General features: G+C 33.9%; 1 protein-coding gene across 2 annotated transcripts in view; it reads left to right on the forward strand.

The window, feature by feature from the left end:
* Window positions 1-26,391, forward strand: part of Csmd3 (CUB and Sushi multiple domains 3) — a 1,090,649-nt gene that overhangs the window by 134,198 nt on the left and 930,060 nt on the right. For both annotated transcript variants that reach the window (XM_010619527.3, XM_033759931.1), the window contains exon 3: window positions 10,550-10,662. In XM_010619527.3, the coding sequence (XP_010617829.1) occupies window positions 10,550-10,662 (113 nt within the window). The remainder of the gene's footprint in view (window positions 1-10,549; window positions 10,663-26,391) is intronic.

Raw genomic sequence — 26,391 nt, forward strand, 5'->3', positions numbered from 1 at the left:
GCAAATCCCCAAAGCTGGTAAATGGCAAAGAATCTTAAAATATATTTATTGATGTTTTGACTTAAAAATTGTATTTTCATAATTTGTCTACATCACAAACAAAAGACATCATAGACTGGTAGATGATAGATAAACAGATACATCTATATTATGTATTATATATTATATATTACATGTACTTTATATATTATGTATTTGTTTATATTTATATATCACTCCTTTGATGTTTGGGAAAAAATGTCCACACTTCTAATACATACATGTTTTCCTTTATAGCTTACAAGTCATGCATATTTGATGTTTTGCTAAATCTGAGAAGTTCAGTGTGCACACCTTTCTAGGAAATAGCAGGAGCCATAAACTTTTGAGTTAACCTCTTATGAATGTAGAGGAGATAAGTAAATCAAACAAAGAAATGCCAACATAGAAGAACAATTCAAAGTCTTCATCTTAGTACTGTGCTTTCTGGTCTTGTTTTTATGCTTCTGCACATAAGTGAATCATAAAGAAATCCATTAAAATTCCCATGATGAGGCGTGTAGGAGAACATTGTCAGTTAGGGATTTAAAAAAATATACCCAAAAGGAGTGGTAGTGTTTATGGGGGAGAATGGCTGGAGTTAGTCACAGGTTTAAGTTCTTAAAGACAGGTAATCTCTCTCCCTGCCTGCCGTCTCTCTCCCTGTCTCTCCCTCCCTCCTGCCTCTCTAGCCCCCATCTCTCTCCGCCTCCCTCACCCCCATCTCTCCTCCTCCTTCCTTGCTCTCTCCCTCCTCCATCTAGGTGCCTTTTCTTTTCTTTTTTTTGGACAGGGTCTCACTGTGTAGTTGAGACTGACCTGGAACTCACTATGTAGCCCAGGCTGGTCTCGGACTCACAGCGATCCTCCTGCCTCAGCCCCCTGAGTGCTGGGATTACAGGCGTGCACCACCATTCCTGGCTTTGGTGTCTATCTTTCTATTTGAGAACATCCACCACTGTTTTCATTTCCTTGTTGAACACAATCATACCTCAAGTTTAATTTAAGCAAAGAGCATATGATAGGTCTCTACTAATTTACGTATAAAATGACCAAAAGGAGTGCTGAAAGCTAGGAACACTAAGCTTGGAGGGGAAAAACAACCTGGGAACCTACTTGAAAAATGATTACATTTGACTGAAATACTTCAGATTTTGTTGTAATTATCAGTACTCGGGTGTTTCAAGAAGAAAGCTCTGCAAGGTGTGTGCTTCTCAGATGCCTCCTCTTTCTCCGGAGTGGGTAGCAACTGTAGCTGGCATTCTGCCGTGTTTGTCCGGTGCCTTGTGCTTTTCCAGTGATGTGCTCCCAGTCAGCAAGAGCCAGGTTTATGGGGTAGGTGACATTTTCAGTGATACTTTGCCAATGAGGAAGAAGGGGAGGAAAATAACCAGCCCCTGTCACACAGTGGCAAGTGGCTGCACTGAGATTCAGCCTAGGTGGCTCCCTCTGCAGGAGTTAGAACTGAATGTAATTTCGCTAAAAGTGAACAGAATGGCTTTGTCATTAAAACAATTATGATAATAATGACATTGACAAGTATTAGGCATTTTGCTGGTATTTTTTGAACATTAAATCACATGATTATTTTATAATAACTATTGGATAATTCCCACTTTATTATGGAAAAGATACTTGTTCAATACCAAAGCAGCTTATATGTGTTTTTCAATTGTACATATTTGAATGCAAGCTCATAATTTTTAGCAGCAACTACTTCTCAAAAGCCTCAAATCTAAAAACAAAAAGTTATTCAGAGTTACATATGCAAGCTGAAGACCCTTTAAAATAAATTTAAAGACCTAACATCGATCAATTGCCTGCCATAACTTTGTGTATTTCAACATGTTTCAGTAGTTTGACTAGACTGCCTTTGGAATTATAATCACTTATAATCTTAAAGATTAATTATTCAATGAGTTGAGAAAAAGTAAAAAGAAATATTAAGGTAAATTTGTAGTATTCATTGTAGAAAGAAAACATGTTGAAATGGTTGTCTTTCTAAAAAAATCTGGTCATAAATTGCATGGGTTCTGGATATAATGTTAAACTTGAAGATCAAATTCTGATGTCACTAAAAATAATGATTTATAGAAACGGTGCCTCTAACTATACTGAGTTGAGAATATTCTTCATCTCTATTTTTGAGGAAAGAAAACTAAATTTTCTTCAAGAGATAATGGTTTTACTCATTATACACGTCTTTCAGAATTCAGACAGAAAAACAAAAAAACTGAAATAGTTCAAGTATGATAATATTTCATAATGAAAGTTGTGTGAATAAGACTGGAGCTAAACGGTCAAAGAGAGCCTTTGCCAAATTTTAGGAAATCGTGAATTTGCAGGGATGAAAAGCAAAGCACTAGTAATGACCTCGGTTATCTGTAAAACAAAAATGGCCACTTTGAACATGAAATGGAAAAATCTCAACTCTCGTACATCACTCAGCCATGGGAATATGTTCTCAGAAATGCATCATTAAGCCATTTCATCACTGTGCACACACCCTAGAGTTCTGCCTATAGAAACCTAGACAGTGCTGCCTCATGGACACCTAAACTGCCTGTCTCTTCTGTGGACGACACTCAGCAGTAGCGTTCGCCATAGTTTTTATTACACTTCTAAGATACTCACAAGAGGGAACGTCCAGAGTTTCTTTAAAAAGTGACAAGAAGGATGGTATAAAGGCCTTCAGAATGAGAGGGGGGACTGTTTTGACGGAGATTAATGGTAACATGTCTTTTACTATAATTTTTTTTTAAAAATTAAACATTCTCCTATTTCAAACACCCCGTGTATCTGTACCTAACCATGACTTATTATTGTGCTGTGCTTTATGTATCCCAGGATCAGTAGGGTGTGCATGATTTATTCTCAGAGAAAAGCCATTACTTTAAATACCAGCTTGTTCCCAGGGTTTTTCTGTTCAATTTAAAATTAAATAGGTTAGTAGTTTCTTTCAGCCGAGAATTTCCTGTATATATCTGCATCATTTTTAAGACCTGTCGAACCAGAGTAAAGCTGTAAGATAATTCATCTGCAGAAATCTGGCCGAGAGTAATGAGAAATCACTGCAAGAATGCTGGTGGTATAACACAATTTATCTTAACAGTAGCCAGCCACAGTGTAGAAGAAAGGGCAAGGACACTAATGTTTAGGGAAGTTTCTGTCATTCCAGAGATGATGCCAGGCCACTCAGCATGAGTTCTATAATAGAAGTCCTAACACTCTAGGATCTTTGGTAAAATTGCCACTTTTTTCGATTACTGAGACTTGAATTTAGGACCTCATGAATGGTAGGAAAGCACTTTCCCACTGGATTACATCCCAAGGCTTGATTTGGGGGAACAAGGTTTTGCTAAGCTGCACAGGCTGGCCTCAGAGTTGTGATCCTCCTGCCTCAGCTTCCCAAGTAGGTCACTTTTATTTTCTAATAAAATTCCTCAGAATCCCTCTCTCTCCCTCACCCTTTCCTCCTCATTTGCTCTCCCTCTCCTCCATTCTGTTTCCTTTGCCATTATTTCCCTCTGTCTTTTCCAGCCTTCCTCCTTCCATGTCTGCTTTTCACCTGCGACTGAAAACAGAACCATGACCTTAACCTTTTGATCCAAAACCGTGGCTTTCATTTTCATTCTTCACCCTTGAGAAAGTTCCAAATATATAAAACCAGCTGGTAGACACAATATAAGATACATATTTAAAATAATTTATTGTTATTACGGATAGCATCGATTAAATCATCCTTGAATCTCATCTGTTCCAGAAAAAAAAAAAACATTTTACTGTTAAAATAAACAGATTTAGATAATGAGGCAGATATCATTCTGGTCTACCACACATGATGTTTTAAGGTTTTCCATCACATTAATCTCTGAAATGGCATGTTAACTCTGATTACTTAGAATAAGTTTTACACTAATAAACTTTTATTTAGAGAACATATACATTGACATTTTAAGTGCAACTTAATTTAATTTTTGCAACTTAAATTTCTACTAATTCTGTAATAATTAACTTTAATAGTATTAATTAATAATGCTTCATGTATATTTTCATCCAAAAAAGGGCATGAAAAATTATAGAATCACATGCTCTAAGTGTGCAATACATACAAAAATGAACTACTTATTAGACTATTTCTAAGCAAAATACAAAATGCAAAGATAAAGTTGGAAATTATGTAAAGAGTAAGAAATAAATTAGAAAATATTAACTAAATTATTAAAAAGCCTTGGGGATGAGGATTTAGCTCAGTGGTTCTGCCTCCTGCCTTACAAATGGAAGGACCCAAGTTCAATCCCCAGTACCAAAAAAAAAAGAAAAAAAACAAAAAAGGTCCAACATATCCAACATATTGGACCACCTTCTCAGATGAGACATTATTCTAGAATAATAGTCATAGACTAAACTTGACTCATAACAAAATACTGAGTAAATAATAATGAAAATAAAACAAATTGTGCAGAATTTTTAATGAGATGATTATTCTTTAATCCAAATTTATGTGCATTTTCAGAGCCAATTTTTCTAGTGAGAGAAAATGGTGATTATTGCAGTGGCACAAAGCAAAGTTTCTCTTCTCTGGATTTTAACTTTTATTAAAAATACTAGGGGAAGGAAATTTATACTGCATGCTTCTTAGACATTTGTAGGATTCCTGTCAATCTAATTTAATTTTCCAGGGGAGAAATATCTCCGCTATCCACTGATGATTTTTGTGGTAAAGTTATAAAAAACTACAGTCCAATTATGTTTCCCTGATGCTTTCCTCATCCTTAACTCAGTGATTTCATTATCATGATCCAGTCTCTGCCAGCCTGGACTACTTAAAGCTATGTTGTGGGTAAAATTATTCTTTTATCTATAGAACACACTTGTCAAGAAAGTTCTATGGCTTTACGGAGAATCGGAGATGAATTAGAAATACATTTTACCTTCACAGAAAAATCACTTCCCTTATGGGAGCAGCCGTAGTGAGGACAGAAATGGCTTGGAGTTGGATGTCCTGGGTTTGTATCTTTGCTCTCTTGCCTGGCAGCTATATGAATTTAAACAGTTTACTGATCATTTCTAAGTTGCCATTTCTTGCACTGCAAGTCAGAGAAAATGCAGCAGCAGTGTGTTATCCTTTTCAAAGAAAAAGTCTTTTACCTTGCAATTTTATCCTGCATTGACGTGAGGGAAACATAAATGATAACGTAATAATTTAACAATATGCACAAAACACTAAATTTCACCAATGTCTGAATCAATACAAACGACTCTATGGAAAAAATATTGTTACTCATAAAGTATTATGATTTTATATTACCTAGAAAAAGTAAGTCCAGGTGAAATGCATAGAAACATATACATTTATATCTCATATTTTCAAGATGCAAATTTATTAGTTTTACCTGAAAATAAATTATGTTCTATTGTGAAAGATATTTCAAATAGGTGTGAAAGAGGTATATGATCTCCCCTTCACTTTTGAGGTTAATTATGTGGAGAAAAGTAACTTCTTATGAACAAGAGGCTCTTTATAAAGAATACGACTTTTCATAACAATTGAACCTTCCTTTACATTCTTGAGACAACTCTTGATTTGAAAAGCAATTCACAGGGAGCTCACATTCTTCTGCCCCTGCATTTAGCTGAGCAGGTACTTAGGTTGGACATCTCTCATGACCTGTACTTCCAGTAGCACCAATGCCAGGCTCATAAGGCCCAGGAAACTGAATTCTTAAAGCTGAAAGTTCAAACGAGAGATGCTGAAGTACTGATCACACACACCTCAAATTACAAAATGAAATCTTTACAAGATCCCAATGATGAATGTAACTATACTGTATATCTAAATTGTACCAATAAACTCAATTAAAAACAAAACAAAATGAAATCTTATTTTAAAGGTAAATGGAATATATAGAAATTTATTTTCAAATCGGTAAAACAGTATCTTAAAAGGAGCCAAAAAAGTTACTGCAAGTCTTCATAATAATACAGTTGTCATCTGAAGGTAACTTTTAAGACGTACATCTTCCCTCATTAATTGAATTGAAAAACAAAAATTATCTATGTGTATTGGAAAAGCATTTGTCTTTTTTATGATAACAATTCCTTATTCTTTTGTGAAAAATATTCTAAACTTCCAAAGTGAGAAACGTTTTATTTTTAATCTTTATACCTGTAGGTAGTAACAAACAAAAGCACTGCTATAATAATATAAATATAACATCAAATCGAAGAGTCTCCACGCAGGATAATTTTATCATATGCCTGAATATCTGTAAAATGTAGGAACGTGCATCACTCATTTATCTGGTAGGCAGTCAGAGTGGTGGTGGCCTGGGAGGAGAACTAGGACCAGTAGTGACAAAGGAAACAGCAAGGAGACTTCCGTATCCTAGACTATGTTATATTTCTTCATAAGAAGTATGTTTAGTTTGTGATAACTCAGCATTCTGGATCGTTTTTCATGTAAACTTCAATGAGGACGTTATGATTCATCGAAGATATTTATAAGCATGAATTGAGTCATATTTAGACACAGATTGGGAAAGAACCCCCTCTATGTTCTTTTGTGTGCACTAAAGGGAAACCACAGCATAATCTAACTATATGTGATATATCTACAAAAAAAAGGATATCAAAACGTTGAAGGTCAAAAGATGTTCCATCTTAATTCTAATAAGGGCAAGTTGCCGACATATCACTGTTACCAAAAAGAAAGTTTAAGATGAAATCATTTTTAGAAATTGAATGCTACTTCGCAAACACAAAACATTGAAATCACGAGGAGATATAATGATTTAAACCTCCATCTACCCAAGAATGTAATGCAACTATATTTTACATGGACGTAAGGTTCCATAAAAATATAAAAATGCATAGTCGTATTGGGATATTTTATCAAATATCATTAATCAGTAGCACATCAGGTATAAAAAGCAGAGTCAATCCAGGAACTATTTTCACAAAATGAGTAAACTCACCTAAAAGACAGACTGAGTAGCTGTTGTAATTGGCAGAATAAAGTTTCCCATAAACCCGTGACTACATTCCATCCCTGGGCACAGGAAGCTGTGCGTATAGAATTGAGGTTATAAATGTTTAGAAGGAATACACGTTTAAATGACCCACGTGGGCGCAACCGACTTCCACGAGCACCGAACCCCAGAGAAGAAGCGACAGCACCAAATGGCACCCAAAGGGAGCACGGCGACGTCCGCGCTGGTGCGACCCCAAGTCAGGGAATGGCTACGGGCAGGTGCCCAAGCACAGCACAATGCCGCTTGAACCGTTACTGCCCGGCCCTGAATTCTAGCAGCGCTCATAAGCTTTGAAGTGGAAGCTGACGCAGCCCTGAGCCCCCAGGCAGCCATTCAGCTGCGGCCTTAATTTTACCCAAGTGAAGCTAAGCAGAGAATAAGCCGAGCTGTGCTCTGGCTGGACCTGAATAACTGACATAGCTGAGAGATCACAGTGGGTGCTGTGTAAGTCTGGGCTAAATTGGACTAGGAAGAGAAACATAGCACATGCGTGCTTTACAAGAAAACTGGGCTTACAATAGATTTTGTAATATTGGACCCATAAAGGAAATCTCAATGAATTAAAAAAGATTTCATTCATGCCAAGAGTGTTATCTGACTATAATTAAAAGGCGAATTGCATTGGTAGCAAAATGTAACTACAGCTACACCATATGCTTGTAATTTAAGAGATCTACCTCTAACTCTGGGCCAAAGCAAAAAATTACAAAGAAATTTAGAAAAGAGTTTCACGATGCACCTAGCAGGATACAGGTTACATAGCATGAAGAGGAAAATTAAGAACTTTAAATGTATCCTAGAGTTCTTACAGCTGCTGCAAATAGATGAGAGAGGGCTTTTACAAGCACATTGATGGAAACATATTGGAAGAATTACAAGAAGCTTGAACGTACACACTATTGGTAGAATGAATAAATGATAATATATACACAGTGGCTTTTTATGCAGCAGAAATTATCAGATGTGGTCCCTGAATCTTGAGATGCTGAGCCCCTGAGACCCTGAGACCTCTTCAAGTGGCCCACACGAAACCATTTCCATAGGACTGAGATGTTATTTGCCTTTTTCACTGCATTGACACTCGCCCTCAAGAGACAAAATACAATGATGGATACGACTGCTGGTGCATTATCCCAGCTTAATGAGTGGCCTCAGACTAGGGCTTGTAGTCATTTATCATTGTGTTACTGTGTCGCACAATGCAAAAATAAAATCCAGATGCACTCAAGAGTGTCCCTGTTGAAACTGAAAGTGTTTACTTCATTAAATTTTTAGCCTACAGCCTAGTGTGGTGGCACACGCCTTTAATCCCAGTACTTGGAAGGCTGAGTCAGGAGTATTGCTGCAAGTTTGAGGCTAGCCTGGGCTACATAGTGAGTTCAAGGCCAGTCTGAACTACAAAGTGGAATCCGGATCCCCGCCAAAAAAATCAAGTGTTTTATCCTGTAGTACTCTACTGAGTAACATGATGAAAAGGGAAACATACATTTAAATGTGTTGTGTTTATCAAATAGATGATTGTTGTTTCCAGGAGAAACAGAGAACTGTTTGATGTATTCCTGAACTACCCCCTTTTTCATGGAATACCTTTGATGACTGACTTAAAGACTGACAGGTGAACTATGTGTCTTTACACTTCAGTTAGCATTTATAGTCAATGATAAATCTACGCTTTTGTTTTCTCATATTTTTTCTTTTCCCTTATTTCCATTCCCCTACGTTTACACTTCCCCTACACCTTTAGATACATCTCAGCTTTCAAGAAGAAAATAAACATTTAGAAAACTTCAACCTGCCGCTTAACCCTTGCAGTTTCCCACACTTTAAGGCCTTTTTGATAAGATCAGCAGCAATAAAAATGAATGTCGGGCTGGGGATTTAGCTAAGTGGTACAGGCACCTGCCTCACAAGCACAAGGTCCTGAGTTGGACTCCTTGTACCAAATGATGATGATAATAATAATAATAATAACAACAACAACAACAATAATAATAATAATAAATGTGATCTTTTGATAATGTGCAATGAAGTGTATAAGTATTTGGAAGGGCTCTGCAGCTCATGCAAAGAACATTTTTCAAATGACTCATGCGTGATTATTTAAATAGTGCATGAATAAACATGCATTACAAGGGAAAGGTACACCAAAGGATTGCAGTGCTACACAATATACAACATTCATTGATATGGTTCTCAGTGCAGTGCAACTAACTTGGAAGTTTTTTGTGCAGCACGAATTTTCTTCTCTCTGCTAGTAATATAGGTCAGTCCAAGTTCTTCACATTCATCAACTAATATATTGAAAAATACTGAAAAAATTCACACAAGAGAATATAGAGGCTTTCCACTGAGCCAGACACTAGACACATAAAATGACGATGCAGGAAATTCTCAGTTTTGTGAATTGCAGTCATTTCTTCTTAAATTGTCATTTATTTTAAAATTCCATATGTGTATTCTGGATATGTAAAGATGAAGTGATCATTGAACTTTTTCACAATTTTTGTTTTAAATTAAGTAGGCTAATATTGATATAGCCCAGAAAATGTCTTTGTTTTCTTAATAATTTTTAGAGTATAAGCAGATTTGAGAGAAACAAACAAGATTTGCTGCAAAAAAATGAAAATAGTAATTTGAGTACAAACTAATCTAACATATTTAATATTAGTTAATCAACGGCAAGTAACAAAAATATCAATCTCATTGTATGCAGTTCTCCTATATACATCAATAAACAATAATTAAAATGTTAAGCATGTCTAAGCAAAGAATATAAAAGGTGATTTAAAAATGTACCTTATCGTTTTATTGTATTTTAGGAAGATAATGCCCCATGAATATATATATTTTTTTCTTAGTATTATTATCTCTAGAGAGATGCCAATTTTATATCATCGTTCCTATAATTCAAGCTTGTAGCTATATGCAATAATTTTTATCAAAATAAGTAATAAATTATAAACATGTTTTCAAATATTGCTTACATTAAAATATGAGAAATGTTTACCAATATGTAACTGTTTACAATATCATAGAACTCAATTGAGAAAAAAATAACTTATCATTTGTAGTCATTTTTGTTTCAAGATTCTATTCTTATTTGTCTCATCTTTTCATTCTTAGCGTTATCTAAATACCTATACTTTTTCAGGATGTAATAATAATTTGCTTGACAAAAATGGTCAGTTTTTATAACCAATGGCATTAAATATGCTCAAAATAATCTTACAACTTCTTATTTCCCAAAGTTCCAATTTATCCAGCTTGTCAGATAAATAACAAATATGACAGACATCATAAAGGGCAATGCACATGTATATATTTAAATTAATGAACATATATAGTCATGGTAATTGCTTTTGATGAGTGACTTCTAAACGGAATGTCCTATACATTTACATAAAGCTTAGAAATGTGCTAACATAACCTTTACTTCTCCTTACCCCCACTAGATAGAGTGACAACGGCACTAAAAAGTCATTCTATTTTGCTTTTAGGTTAACAGGTTTCCATCTGCCACCACCAGTGACCAGTACCAAATCTGTGTTCTCACTGCGCCTGACCAGTGACTTCGCAGTGAGTGCCCATGGGTTTAAAGTGTATTATGAAGGTAAGTGACCGGGATACAATCATTACTGCTTCCCAACTTAATGTAGTCAAACCAGCATTCTCCAAACGTGTCAGTGGGAGGAGAAGACAACTTTATGTGGGTCTCTCCAATGTTTCACAAGTTTCGCTTTCTTATTTATCAGTTATGTACAATAAAATGCCAGAGATAGTGGATTTTGCCATTTCATTGCCACTGAACCTAGGGATAGGAAAAGCCTTCCCTCCGCTTTTCTTAGGAGATGAGACCATTAAATTGTAGGAAAAACAGAAAGAAATGAAATGTGAAAGTAAAAGGAGGTTAGACTTGATTAGTACTGTGATCCAGGAAACATACACTATTTTTCTCTTTGCCTTGCTAACAGAAAAACAAAACAAAACAAAAAACAAGACAACAGCAAAAAAGTGGTAATCTTTGAAAGTTAGTGCAGTGAAGAAAATGTAAAGATAAATCCTGAATTCCTCAAAATTCTGTTTAGTAGCACAGATTTCCAGATACTTAACGGCCAAATGGAAAATTAACAAGCTCACACAACTGAAATTTTGTTTTTGTTTCTGGAAACTCAGCACACAATCATTTGGCATTAGACCTTGACTTGAACTCCCAAGGACCAGAGTTCAATTCCCAGTACCAACAAATTAAAAAAAAACAGAACTTGAACTAATCAGAGGCCATTTTGGATCTTTGTTTTTGTCATTTAGTTTAAAGATTTGTGTGTTTTACTATTTTTAGTAGTATAGTTTTAGACGTACAGAGTGGTTGCAATCATAGGGAATTCGTACCTGTACATGACACATTTTTATTTTTTCTTTCCCAATCCCTTCTCCTCCCCTCACCTTCTCTTCTTCTCTTTAACAGAAGCTATTTCCATTTTTCCTTCTACTCACTTTTTTTTTGTCTTTACCCTTTGTCTTTACCTTTCTGTCTTTACCCTTTACCCAAGTTCTTCTGATGTTGTTAAAGTGGGCACAATCTGTACATTGTCATTTTATTACATATGAAAAAAGTTTTAATGGCAAAAAGTAATACATTACTGAGGATTTCAGACAGAAAGTATAGATTTTTAAATACAATTTCTGTGGTTTAACAATAATATGTCTTATTTAGGAGAAAATCCCTCCTTTAAACATAGTAATATCATATTAGATTTGAACTCATCTCATTGGGAGTATAATGTCTAAAATGCATCTCAACGGGTCTATTTCTGTTGTAGAGACACAAATAAAGTAATAGGAATGGTTGGTCCATTTCCTTCTGTTCATTCGTCTTTTTGAGGCTCCCAGGATTGCACCCAGGGTCTTGCACTGGCCAGGGAAGCACCTCCCAGTGAGTTACATTCCTAGGCCATGGGTGGTTACTTTACAAAGCACAAAGTAATTCAAACTACACCGTGTTTTAAAAGCACACAAGAAAATCATATTGAAAATAGAAACACTCCCATGTGAATTTTAATATTGTGCATCTGAGTCAAGAAAAAAACTAAACACTCTTTCATCTAGTGCTACATTTCTTACCAGAAAAAAATCCTTTACAAAACAACGGAGTAAAATTATTTTCTTCCTTTTATATTATTAAGCAATATCATCTACAGAAGTTTTGAACACTATTTTCTACCTAAAACATTTCTACACAGACTTTTGTCTAGCAGGGGAAGATGCAGTGAAAAATTTACTTTTCTTCACTGTGCATGTAACGGTCACTGTTTTTCTAAGTTTTTTCCACAATAGCTGTGTTTCTTTTTTAATTTCTCCAACTTAACTTCTTATAGCAACCACAAATTTTGAGCACAATTTTGGCAATACTGAAGAAGAATTTAGTAATGCAATAATTCCCAGTAAGTTCTTTAATTAAAAATTTGTATTCTATTAACCAAAAGGTAAAGATATTTTTAGGCTAGTTTTTCCTTTCATAAAATACATAAATATAGAAAATGCAGTGACTTAGGAGATAGATTATTTCAGTGTATGTTTTTGATGTCCTAACTTTAAATATGAGATACTAGGCATTCAGCAGTCCTGAGGGATTGGTCGTCATTCTGCAAATATTGATCATCAAGTATTGATTTGTGAATGATATCTTTTATACTATATACTTGTTTTCCGTTGCTGCAGTGACAAATTCCCAAAAATTTCATAGTTTTAAACAACACAAAATATGTTATCTCACAGTTCTATAAGTAAAAAGTCCTTCTAGTTGCCCCTGATGGATTCTCTGCTGAGGTCACAAAGTTGAAATAACCATTTCAGTGGGCTGAGTGCCTCCTATCCAAATCCTTTTGGAAAAAGTGTACTGCCAAATTTATTCTGGTGGGTGGCAAGATCTAGTCCCTGGAAGCTGGAGAGCTGAGACCCTTGTTTACTTGTTGCCTGTCAGGTACAGGGTACCTGTAGCTCCTGTCGGTCTCTCTCCTTGTCCATGGCCCATTTATCTGCAAGCCCGCAAATGGTTCACTGAGTCCTCTGCAGCTGTAATCCCTCTGGTTTCCCTTTCAGATGTGTCTGTCTAGTGCTTTCCTCCTCCACACATCTCTGAGTCCAAGTGAAGAAGTGTCTGGACTTTCACAGATTTTCATAGCGTGGGTGCATCTAAATAATAAACACTACTATTCCTCTTAAAGTCTTTGAACTTAATTACATCTTCAAAGTTCCTTTGGCGGTATCACATAATATACTCATACTTTCCAGAGATGGGAGGCGAGAAGAACAGTTGGCCTATATTCCACGCAAGGTTATATCACAGGTTTCAGCAGGACTAAATATAACATGTAATGATGAAGTACTACCAAGGGCAAAGAGTATAGAAATCTTACCTTGCAACGTAAAAGACAACCACACACACACACACACACACACACACACACACACGCACACAACTATTTAGAGAATCATTTATTGTAGAAATAAAGTAATATAAGGCAAGTATATTGAGGGACCATAGATAGACATTGTTACATATTATATATTATATGTAATAGTCATCTTATATTTGCAACGATGTATAATTTTATAATGTAGCTATTAGAAAATTCAATAGATAAAAGAACAATTAAGGCAAATAAGAATATTGTCTGGAAAATTACTTCAAATACAAGATAGTAATTAGATCATGATTCCTGCTATATATCTCTAAGTAATTAAGATAAGCATGTTAAATGCTCAGACTTAGCAAATGTGCTATTAAAATCATTTCCACATTTAGAGCTGGGGATTTAGCTCAGTGGTTCTGGAAACTGCCTGTCAAGCACAACGGCCCAAGTTCAATCCCGGTACCAAAATAAATAAATAAATAAACAAACAAATAAATAAAATTGTAATCACTTCTACATTTAATTCAGAAACATCAAAATCTGGGTAATAACAGTAGTATGTATATAACATTTGAATTATTTTCTTGGGCCATCATAGTGACCTTACATAAATTGTTTTTCATCCTAGAAAATTAGATGAAAAACAGTGATGATTAACAATTTTTAAAAGCACAGGTCTTTAGTATAAAAATTTACTAAGATGTCCTACAGTTTATACATTGTGGAGACTTTTTGCATAAAAGTCTCTGACCAAGTATAATATAGTAATAAATATATTGTTAGAAAAATTATGATAATGTTTATTAACATTAAATATGGAAGATGAAATATATTCTTGCATTATAGGGAACCTACATATTTTTATACTTTAAAAGTAGTTCATGTATAAAAATAATTATACTATTTGCTCTTCCATTTACCTCTCTCTCATACATGTTTATTAAAATATTAGCCCAAGAACATAAAAGGACTTTAATGATTTTTTTTTTAATTCAGTGGTCATTTCAACTCCTAAGCTTTAAACATTGAAACTGCATCCCCGTGAAATTTAATAGAGTTTGTAACTCATAATCAAGTAAATTATTCTCTGGCAAAACAACTGAGTTGCAGGAAGATAAGATTGTTATCAAATTATATGTATTAGTTTGTAGCAATAAAGAAAACCTAGGCTCATAAAGAATTAATGGCTATTCATCTTTAAATACTTTTAAAAATATATGAGGTTCAGTATCCCTTGAAGCACAATACCAGAAACTTATCATACATGCGAAGACCTTGTCTTTTGTCAACAGAGAACGTTTTGTCCCTAAGATTCCACATAGTCAACCTACTTAACTATCGAATCATCCTAATTCTAATGTGACCTTCTAGCCACAAGTCTTCTCTTTCTCTAAAGAAGTTCCAAGTGTTCAAACTCCCCTCGAGAATAACACAGATAAATCCATTCTCTAGCTATTCTCTGAAAACAAGATATAGTGTTGGAATGAATGTGTAGGTTTGATGTAATCAGTTGATTTTTCAAGTATTTTAAATTAGGAAAATGTAAATTATTTCGGAGTATTTACCTTAGATTAGCTTTGTTGATACTGTGAATGCTACTAGACATTAAGTGATAATGTCTTAGACATCTCATTTTAGCACAGAGTAGCATACAACTTTACAAATACCTCTGTCCAGCTGTTGCAGTCGTGTCCACAGCCACAGTATCAATTTATAAAAACTGTCATTTGAACATGTATTAAATTTGTACATATACTTTCCTATAATGGTTAAATCTTCATTCAGTTTGTTTCTTCTGCTCAAGACGGCCCATACACATACATCCTACACACTTACCCTTCCAAATTCTGTGCAGGCCATAATAACACCAGAAGTCATTCTTGGAATCGAAAATTGGGCTCCGTGCTCAAAGCCCTTTCTCGGTGTGCTCACATATGTCCACACCTTCTCACAATACTATACCCTTTCATGTTGAACTTTTTGCTCAAAATAAGCTGTGAGAACCACATGGGGATAGAAGATATTTTATTCATTGTTTATACCTGTCTCCCATTTAAAAGCATACCTGGGATCTGTAAATGCTGCATAAATGACAGTTAAAACTCATCTGACATGCAGAAAGTTTGTAAAACTCATCTGACATATCTAAAAGTTTGATTAGTAGTCAGGAAAAGATCTGATCTACCTCCCACTCTAACAGGATAAACTCACATGAGTTTCTTAAAAGGCAGACAAGAGCTATATTTAGTCTTTTAGAATTTGTAATACATACAGATATTTACATTACATGATTATAGTTTAGAAAAAACATTGACTTTTTAATTTTAAAATCCATGATATATACGGGTGTTATTTGTACATTTCATGAATATTAGCTTAGCTGAAAATCTTTGACTTTCACACACTAGTTTCTTTATGAAGCAATTAAAAAATACAAAATTTTCCATATGATAAAAAAGCTAAAAATAAAAGATTGCTGACCTTAGTGTTACATGGCTTATTTAATATTTGTGATTCATATAGCAAAGATAGAATGGTGTGCAAGGATTTTATTCTCTAGAAAAGAAAAATCAAACAGTATTTAATGCCATTTCACAATACATTTTCTTCTCTTCTGTATATTGGTAAATATGTCATATCTGCCAACTGCTATGAGTTACCATTTTGATATAAATGATAGAATGTAGATAGAGAATTGATCCATTTAAAATTCTAATCTATGTCAAAGATATTTTCCTGTTCACAGGAAGCCCTTACACTCTGATAGTTGCTCTAATCGATAGTGTCCATAGTTGTTTTTTTTTAAGTTTACTACTAGCTTGGTTTAGAAATTAATTTATGAGGGGCCAGGGATTTAGCTCAGTGGTGCTGCCACCTGCCTTGCAGGCACAGGACCTGAGTTAGATCCCCAGTACCAAAATATTATAAAATTCATAAATTAATATATATGTGTTAATTTATGAATTTTTATTTCCCCATTACCAAAATATAGTAAGGCAGTACAATAAAATTTGATTCTTACTATTTGATTTTAAATATCCAGGGCATAAAAATACATGAAAACTAAATTTGAAATGGTTTCTTCCCAGTACACAGTATTTGGTATGTGAGCTAGTATCTTTCCTGTCCCATCATATATACTAAATATAACACGTATTCATATAAATTATGATATTTAGACATGTCCCATAGCCTTTTTCAAGTCTTATTTAGGAAAAAGAGCACTGCTACCCTGTTATTTGTTTTGTCTTTTCTAAAATATTATTCAAATAAGAAAATCTCAGGGACAATTTACTTGAGTGTAATTGGGAGTAAAGACATTCAACTTAGATAAAAGTTTCCCCGAATAATGACGCTCTAACGGAGCCACCCATCTCCAGTTTGAAGCAAGAGACACGACACTTGTCCCACGTGCGCCACCCATGTGTGTGCGTTCTTCTAGTGATAAGCATCACAATCCTCGTAGAAGTGGAAAGAAGCAGTCTACTCAAAAGCTGCAGCTCGGACCTCACAGGGCAATGTGAGGGTTTCCAGTTCCCTGGAAAAGAAGACGCCACGGCATGTGTAGAAATTAACCGAAAAACGTGTGTTACATAAATAGGGCCCTGTTAGTAAATGCACAGACAAGTCTGCAGAACTTTTTTGATAATTCTATAGGCCCTGAGTCAAAGAACAAACATCTTTCACAGATCTTGTGGCTAGGAGAGATAATACCTAAAACTTAAAGTAAAAGTTTGGGCGAATCATAACAAACTACTTATTTCAGTTGTTTGGATTAAATACAATTATTTGTACCATACTACCAAAGAAATAACAAAAAAATTGACCCATGTACACGTACATAACGTGCGTATATCGTTATGAACTGTGAAACTTCTAAGCGTATTCTGTTTCAGTTACATGCAGAATACCATGAGTGTTTTCAAGGGAAAGAAATGAAAAGCTACGCTGAGTAAACCTCAGGGGAATTTCTGTTGTTCCATTTTTTTTTTTATTTAGAGCCACAGAAATGACCAAAGTTTTAAAACTTTTGCTCCCCCAATTTTCAATGACCTTGTAAAGGTCCAAATTGATAGGAAAATCTTTCAGGTAAGCAGTTATTATCTAAAGTTTTCTAGATTTTGGTGGCAGTGGTATTATTTCAAAAGTGCTTCATAAACTATAGCTTTTTCTACATACACCCAGAGAGCTGTGAGTGTAGCGAACGTTATTTTCCCTCGTTCCCACTGTTACACGATGGGGCTTGTTGATCTATCTATGGTGTGGAATAAACCACTTCATACCTTCTAAGGATCTCTCTATCCACATTTATAAGTTGACTCAGTGTCTCCTTGTGCCTTTCTGGAGTATTTTTTGTTATTTTATCAGAAGGCACTATAAATCATATAGTGTGTTACCCACACATGTACCATAATATCGATTCTTAATGGCTGTAAATAATTAAGTGTAAAAATGAAACTATAATCCACAAAGAAATGCAGCAGAACATTATCAGATTACAAGAAAAGAAAACTTTCTAACACAGAAAAGCCAAAAGGAATACATCATCATTATAAAAAGATTGAGAGATTAGACTAATTAAAATCTGGACTCTAACATGATAAATAAAAAGTGATTCTTATATTCAACAGCAAAATAAAATGAATATTTACATACATATTTGCAGTATATAAAGAGGAATATATATATATGCATGTGTATATCACTCTATTGCCTCTGATATGAAATTTGAAAAAATTATAAATTAAAATTTCACCAAAAAACTAAAATAAGACCAGGAGTATGGGATCAAAGACTGTAACGCAACAAATTCATCAACCATTTTACTGTTAAGCTGGGAAATTTTGTTGGCTTGTGGACAAAAGACTATAACTAAAGAATCTTCTTAAACTTAGTGACACAAAGGAAATTTGAAATCAGATCAGGGCAATCAAAAAGGACAGGGGAAAAAATGAGAACCAAGACCTGTCATGTAAAGGTACATGGTCCCAATAACGAATGTAACTGCACTGTATACCTAAAATGTACCAATAAACTCAATGAGAAAAAAAAAAGGACAGGGGTTCAGATGAGGAATTAACCAAATGAAAATTTTCAGATACTAATTGATTAACATGAGAAGACAGAATTTTTTTATTTATCTGTACCATTTTCTCATTTAGTGACTTGGAAAAAGATTTGGGGATAAGAAAGCAACAGGTGTTAAATTTTTATTTATATTGGATGGCACATAACCTTTTTTATAGTGTAAATGAGAATTCTCATTCCACTAATTTTGTTGTTTTATTTTTCTGTAATTTTTAAGCAGCTCTTGTGCGTGTAATTACAAACCTTTCATAATCTTAATTTAAGGAATTAATCTGACACTTATTAGATTACATTTCAATTATCTTTAAATTTCTTTAATTATAACTGTATTATTTCATTGTGCCGTCTTGAGTGAAACCGATATGATCTTGTTTACAATGGAAAATATTTTAACAATCTCAGGAACCTTTAATTTTCCCAATAAGCAATGAATACCATTTCACCAGCAATTTTTCACAAAGACCCTGATGTATGTTTATCACACAAGCTAAATTTTCTCATAAAAGTGTGCTTCAAATTTGTACAAAATGGTATTATTTTTATTTGTTCAAAGAAAGAACTTATCACTGAGATACCCAGTTTCCAACTCAAATTGGAAAATAAAATGTAACATAATGTATGACCAAGGAAAAACTTTGACATGTGATGCAGTCTTACTATATATGTTCTGTGTTTGAAAAATATGACAAAAATGACAGCACAGTGTTAAAGAAATTCTAATTATCATGTGACACTTTAATATTTAACACCTACTTTATTTTTTCTGACAGCACATCTACTGAAGAATTTATCTTAATCAGTTAGCATTTTTACTACCACACAAAAAAAGCCTCACCTTTTGTATGTATGAATAACACTAAGAAAAATAAATACACTTTTGAATTGTTACTGTAATTTTCCTAGAAATTCAAATAAATGTTTAGAATCATAAAATAACCAACAACCATTCAATTTCTCATATCAAACTCAAAATGAGAATATGGAATACTTTCATAAGTTTAAGATAAAACTTTTGTTTCTGTTTCTTTTTTTATTTAAACCTTTTTTAGTTCAGGTTTGCAGTACAAAATGTTAACATTCAATGCAAGGGATTGGGGAGTGTATATAACATATTTTATTTCTCTTCTTTTTTCTCCTTCTCTCCACCCTGTTTTTAGTTTTCCAGCATCTAATTCATTTATTTATCTTAAAAGACCATAAAAAGTTAATTATCAAATATACAGATAGAAAACCCAACTAATAGGCCAAAGATCTTATGAAACATTTAACGCAACTGTACTAGGTCAAGGTATACATTCTCTGCACTGGATTATAATATATTTTTTTCCATTTTCTTTCTTTTTTTTCTTTTATTCATTCTGTTTCTTCTTTCTTCTTGGACATTGCTTTTTCTCTAATCTTTATATTCCTGGCTTTTCTGACAGCATGTAAGACTCTCATATAGTGCATTTCTCTTCATTTAGATAGGTGTATCTTCTTATATATTTATTAAGTTTTCTAAATATTTATGTCAGGTCCAGAATGGGAAGTTTAAATAATGACATAGGTTATGCATAAATACTTCATTTTTTTAATACATTATAAATAGATGCTAAAATATCAAATCAAGACATTTATACTAACACAATGTTAATTTATAAACTACTTACCCTGTGTTCTTACATTTGATACTCTTGGGAAACACTCCAGGAGCCTGTAGTAGTCAGCTTTCCCATCACTGGATGAAATACTTAACATTTACATATTAAAGGAGGAAAGGGTTCTTGTGGTTCATAGTTACAATGTGTTCAGTCCATGGTCTGCTGGCTCTGAGGAGGAAAAGACATGGTGGAAAGTCCGGGCAGAGGAAGGCTTCTCTAGACATGCGGCCAGAAAGCAGAAAGAGAGAGCGGAGGAGCGGAGAACAAGAATAGACCCTTCTGGGTCACCCCCCATGAGACTCACCCTTCCAACCAGGCCCAACCTCCAAACTTGAGACTTTTATGAGACATTTTAGATGTTGCTGTAACGGAGGCAAATATTAGGACAACTTCTTCCAAAATACAAATACATGTATTTTTATCAATACAACCTATTTGCACTAATTTCTGAGGGAATGGAATGTCTTCTCATTTTGATTCCATATATAGTAACTGTATTTTTTTTAAATTTCCACTTCAAATAAAAATGATTTGAAGGCTAACACACAGTAAGAGTAATTACTAATCAGGTACTACTACTCATTTAGCCTTAACATTTTCAATTCACCCTACATCAAAGACACTGAAATTCGAAACAAAAAGTATGTCATCTTCATAGTTGTTTTCTATAAAAATGTTTATATTTTACATCTTCATTATTGTGAAAGCATGGTCACAGAAATATTATATGTGTTCTTTTTAATTTCCAGTGTAATAAACAGTCTCCATTCTATAACCATAAAATAACCAAAGAATAAAAATAGGGAGTATCAGATATCAAGTGATGAAGTCTTGCTGTATAAAATTAACAAAGCTGAGATCCAAGACCTAGTGTCCATCTCTAGTTATTTTCTCTTTCCAATATGCTATGGAGTTAAGTATCCACATTTTCTAAGTTGTGTAGACCAATGCTGTTGCTTCTTACTTGAAACATTAAGAAGGGAATCATGTCTTTTGCATGATAAGTCTTCATGTTACTCCCAACTGAGTGCATGACTATCCATAATCTGAGAAAATGTAACATTTTCTTTCATTTCTAACATCAGCTCCTGTTCTTCCACTTGCCTTCTAGAATCTAGCCTTCTCTTCCAAATATGTAACATTTTTATTCAATTGTCATGCAATAGTTGGTACTAAATCCATACTTCAATGAATAAATGAAAAAAAATGCCAATGGGAGTACATCACGACTTCAGTGCTGTGTGTTGCTGGAAACCAAATATATAACCTGAATTTTTGATCCAGAAGAAACCTAAAGATGTGGGACAAAGTAAAATCCTCAGGATTTCTATCCCATTTTTATTGTCTTAATTTTCATGAAAAGATTTGTGTGTTTTACTATTTTTAGTAGTATAGTTTTAGACGTACAGAGTGGTTGCAATCATAGGGAATTCGTACCTGTACATGACACATTTTTATTTTTTCTTTCCCAATCCCTTCTCCTCCCCTCACCTTCTCTTCTTCTCTTTAACAGAAGCTATTTCCATTTTTCCTTCTACTCACTTTTTTTTTGTCTTTACCCTTTGTCTTTACCTTTCTGTCTTTACCCTTTACCCAAGTTCTTCTGATGTTGTTAAAGTGGGCACAATCAGTACATTGTCATTTTATTACATATGAAAAAAGTTTTAATGGCAAAAAAGTAATACATTACTGAGGATTTCAGACAGAAAGTATAGATTTTTAAATACAATTTCTGTGGTTTAACAATAATATGTCTTATTTAGGAGAAAATCCCTCCTTTAAACATAGTAATATCATATTAGATTTGAACTCATGTCATTGGGAGTATAATGTCTAAAATGCATCTCAACGGGTCTATTTCTGTTGTAGAGACACAAATAAAGTAATAGGAATGGTTGGTCCATTTCCTTCTGTTCATTCGTCTTTTTGAGGCTCCCAGGATTGCACCCAGGGTCTTGCACTGGCCAGGGAAGCACCTCCCAGTGAGTTACATTCCTAGGCCATGGGTGGTTACTTTACAAAGCACAAAGTAATTCAAACTACACCGTGTTTTAAAAGCACACAAGAAAATCATATTGAAAATAGAAACACTCCCATGTGAATTTTAATATTGTGCATCTGAGTCAAGAAAAAAACTAAACACTCTTTCATCTAGTGCTACATTTCTTACCAGAAAAAAATCCTTTACAAAACAACGGAGTAAAATTATTTTCTTCCTTTTATATTATTAAGCAATATCATCTACAGAAGTTTTGAACACTATTTTCTACCTAAAACATTTCTACACAGACTTTTGTCTAGCAGGGGAAGATGCAGTGAAAAATTTACTTTTCTTCACTGTGCATGTAACGGTCACTGTTTTTCTAAGTTTTTTCCACAATAGCTGTGTTTCTTTTTTAATTTCTCCAACTTAACTTCTTATAGCAACCACAAATTTTGAGCACAATTTTGGCAATACTGAAGAAGAATTTAGTAATGCAATAATTCCCAGTAAGTTCTTTAATTAAAAATTTGTATTCTATTAACCAAAAGGTAAAGATATTTTTAGGCTAGTTTTTCCTTTCATAAAATACATAAATATAGAAAATGCAGTGACTTAGGAGATAGATTATTTCAGTGTATGTTTTTGATGTCCTAACTTTAAATATGAGATACTAGGCATTCAGCAGTCCTGAGGGATTGGTCGTCATTCTGCAAATATTGATCATCAAGTATTGATTTGTGAATGATATCTTTTATACTATATACTTGTTTTCCGTTGCTGCAGTGACAAATTCCCAAAAATTTCATAGTTTTAAACAACACAAAATATGTTATCTCACAGTTCTATAAGTAAAAAGTCCTTCTAGTTGCCCCTGATGGATTCTCTGCTGAGGTCACAAAGTTGAAATAACCATTTCAGTGGGCTGAGTGCCTCCTATCCAAATCCTTTTGGAAAAAGTGTACTGCCAAATTTATTCTGGTGGGTGGCAAGATCTAGTCCCTGGAAGCTGGAGAGCTGAGACCCTTGTTTACTTGTTGCCTGTCAGGTACAGGGTACCTGTAGCTCCTGTTGGTCTCTCTCCTTGTCCATGGCCCATTTATCTGCAAGCCCGCAAATGGTTCACTGAGTCCTCTGCAGCTGTAATCCCTCTGGTTTCCCTTTCAGATGTGTCTGTCTAGTGCTTTCCTCCTCCACACATCTCTGAGTCCAAGTGAAGAAGTGTCTGGACTTTCACAGATTTTCATAGCGTGGGTGCATCTAAATAATAAACACTACTATTCCTCTTAAAGTCTTTGAACTTAATTACATCTTCAAAGTTCCTTTGGCGGTATCACATAATATACTCATACTTTCCAGAGATGGGAGGCGAGAAGAACAGTTGGCCTATATTCCACGCAAGGTTATATCACAGGTTTCAGCAGGACTAAATATAACATGTAATGATGAAGTACTACCAAGGGCAAAGAGTATAGAAATCTTACCTTGCAACGTAAAAGACAACCACACACACACACACACACACACACACACACACACACGCACACAACTATTTAGAGAATCATTTATTGTAGAAATAAAGTAATATAAGGCAAGTATATTGAGGGACCATAGATAGACATTGTTACATATTATATATTATATGTAATAGTCATCTTATATTTGCAACGATGTATAATTTTATAATGTAGCTATTAGAAAATTCAATAGATAAAAGAACAATTAAGGCAAATAAGAATATTGTCTGGAAAATTACTTCAAATACAAGATAGTAATTAGATCATGATTCCTGCTATATATCTCTAAGTAATTAAGATAAGCATGTTAAATGCTCAGACTTAGCAAATGTGCTATTAAAATCATTTCCACATTTAGAGCTGGGGATTTAGCTCAGTGGTTCTGGAAACTGCCTGTCAAGCACAACGGCCCAAGTTCAATCCCGGTACCAAAATAAATAAATAAATAAACAAACAAATAAATAAAATTGTAATCACTTCTACATTTAATTCAGAAACATCAAAATCTGGGTAATAACAGTAGTATGTATATAACATTTGAATTATTTTCTTGGGCCATCATAGTGACCTTACATAAATTGTTTTTCATCCTAGAAAATTAGATGAAAAACAGTGATGATTAACAATTTTTAAAAGCACAGGTCTTTAGTATAAAAATTTACTAAGATGTCCTACAGTTTATACATTGTGGAGACTTTTTGCATAAAAGTCTCTGACCAAGTATAATATAGTAATAAATATATTGTTAGAAAAATTATGATAATGTTTATTAACATTAAATATGGAAGATGAAATATATTCTTGCATTATAGGGAACCTACATATTTTTATACTTTAAAAGTAGTTCATGTATAAAAATAATTATACTATTTGCTCTTCCATTTACCTCTCTCTCATACATGTTTATTAAAATATTAGCCCAAGAACATAAAAGGACTTTAATGATTTTTTTTTTAATTCAGTGGTCATTTCAACTCCTAAGCTTTAAACATTGAAACTGCATCCCCGTGAAATTTAATAGAGTTTGTAACTCATAATCAAGTAAATTATTCTCTGGCAAAACAACTGAGTTGCAGGAAGATAAGATTGTTATCAAATTATATGTATTAGTTTGTAGCAATAAAGAAAACCTAGGCTCATAAAGAATTAATGGCTATTCATCTTTAAATACTTTTAAAAATATATGAGGTTCAGTATCCCTTGAAGCACAATACCAGAAACTTATCATACATGCGAAGACCTTGTCTTTTGTCAACAGAGAACGTTTTGTCCCTAAGATTCCACATAGTCAACCTACTTAACTATCGAATCATCCTAATTCTAATGTGACCTTCTAGCCACAAGTCTTCTCTTTCTCTAAAGAAGTTCCAAGTGTTCAAACTCCCCTCGAGAATAACACAGATAAATCCATTCTCTAGCTATTCTCTGAAAACAAGATATAGTGTTGGAATGAATGTGTAGGTTTGATGTAATCAGTTGATTTTTCAAGTATTTTAAATTAGGAAAATGTAAATTATTTCGGAGTATTTACCTTAGATTAGCTTTGTTGATACTGTGAATGCTACTAGACATTAAGTGATAATGTCTTAGACATCTCATTTTAGCACAGAGTAGCATACAACTTTACAAATACCTCTGTCCAGCTGTTGCAGTCGTGTCCACAGCCACAGTATCAATTTATAAAAACTGTCATTTGAACATGTATTAAATTTGTACATATACTTTCCTATAATGGTTAAATCTTCATTCAGTTTGTTTCTTCTGCTCAAGACGGCCCATACACATACATCCTACACACTTACCCTTCCAAATTCTGTGCAGGCCATAATAACACCAGAAGTCATTCTTGGAATCGAAAATTGGGCTCCGTGCTCAAAGCCCTTTCTCGGTGTGCTCACATATGTCCACACCTTCTCACAATACTATACCCTTTCATGTTGAACTTTTTGCTCAAAATAAGCTGTGAGAACCACATGGGGATAGAAGATATTTTATTCATTGTTTATACCTGTCTCCCATTTAAAAGCATACCTGGGATCTGTAAATGCTGCATAAATGACAGTTAAAACTCATCTGACATGCAGAAAGTTTGTAAAACTCATCTGACATATCTAAAAGTTTGATTAGTAGTCAGGAAAAGATCTGATCTACCTCCCACTCTAACAGGATAAACTCACATGAGTTTCTTAAAAGGCAGACAAGAGCTATATTTAGTCTTTTAGAATTTGTAATACATACAGATATTTACATTACATGATTATAGTTTAGAAAAAACATTGACTTTTTAATTTTAAAATCCATGATATATACGGGTGTTATTTGTACATTTCATGAATATTAGCTTAGCTGAAAATCTTTGACTTTCACACACTAGTTTCTTTATGAAGCAATTAAAAAATACAAAATTTTCCATATGATAAAAAAGCTAAAAATAAAAGATTGCTGACCTTAGTGTTACATGGCTTATTTAATATTTGTGATTCATATAGCAAAGATAGAATGGTGTGCAAGGATTTTATTCTCTAGAAAAGAAAAATCAAACAGTATTTAATGCCATTTCACAATACATTTTCTTCTCTTCTGTATATTGGTAAATATGTCATATCTGCCAACTGCTATGAGTTACCATTTTGATATAAATGATAGAATGTAGATAGAGAATTGATCCATTTAAAATTCTAATCTATGTCAAAGATATTT

This window comes from Fukomys damarensis, unplaced genomic scaffold (genome assembly GCF_012274545.1).
Source record: "Fukomys damarensis isolate Sample0158 unplaced genomic scaffold, DMR_v1.0_HiC HiC_scaffold_5, whole genome shotgun sequence".
NCBI classification, from domain to species: Eukaryota; Metazoa; Chordata; class Mammalia; order Rodentia; family Bathyergidae; genus Fukomys; species Fukomys damarensis.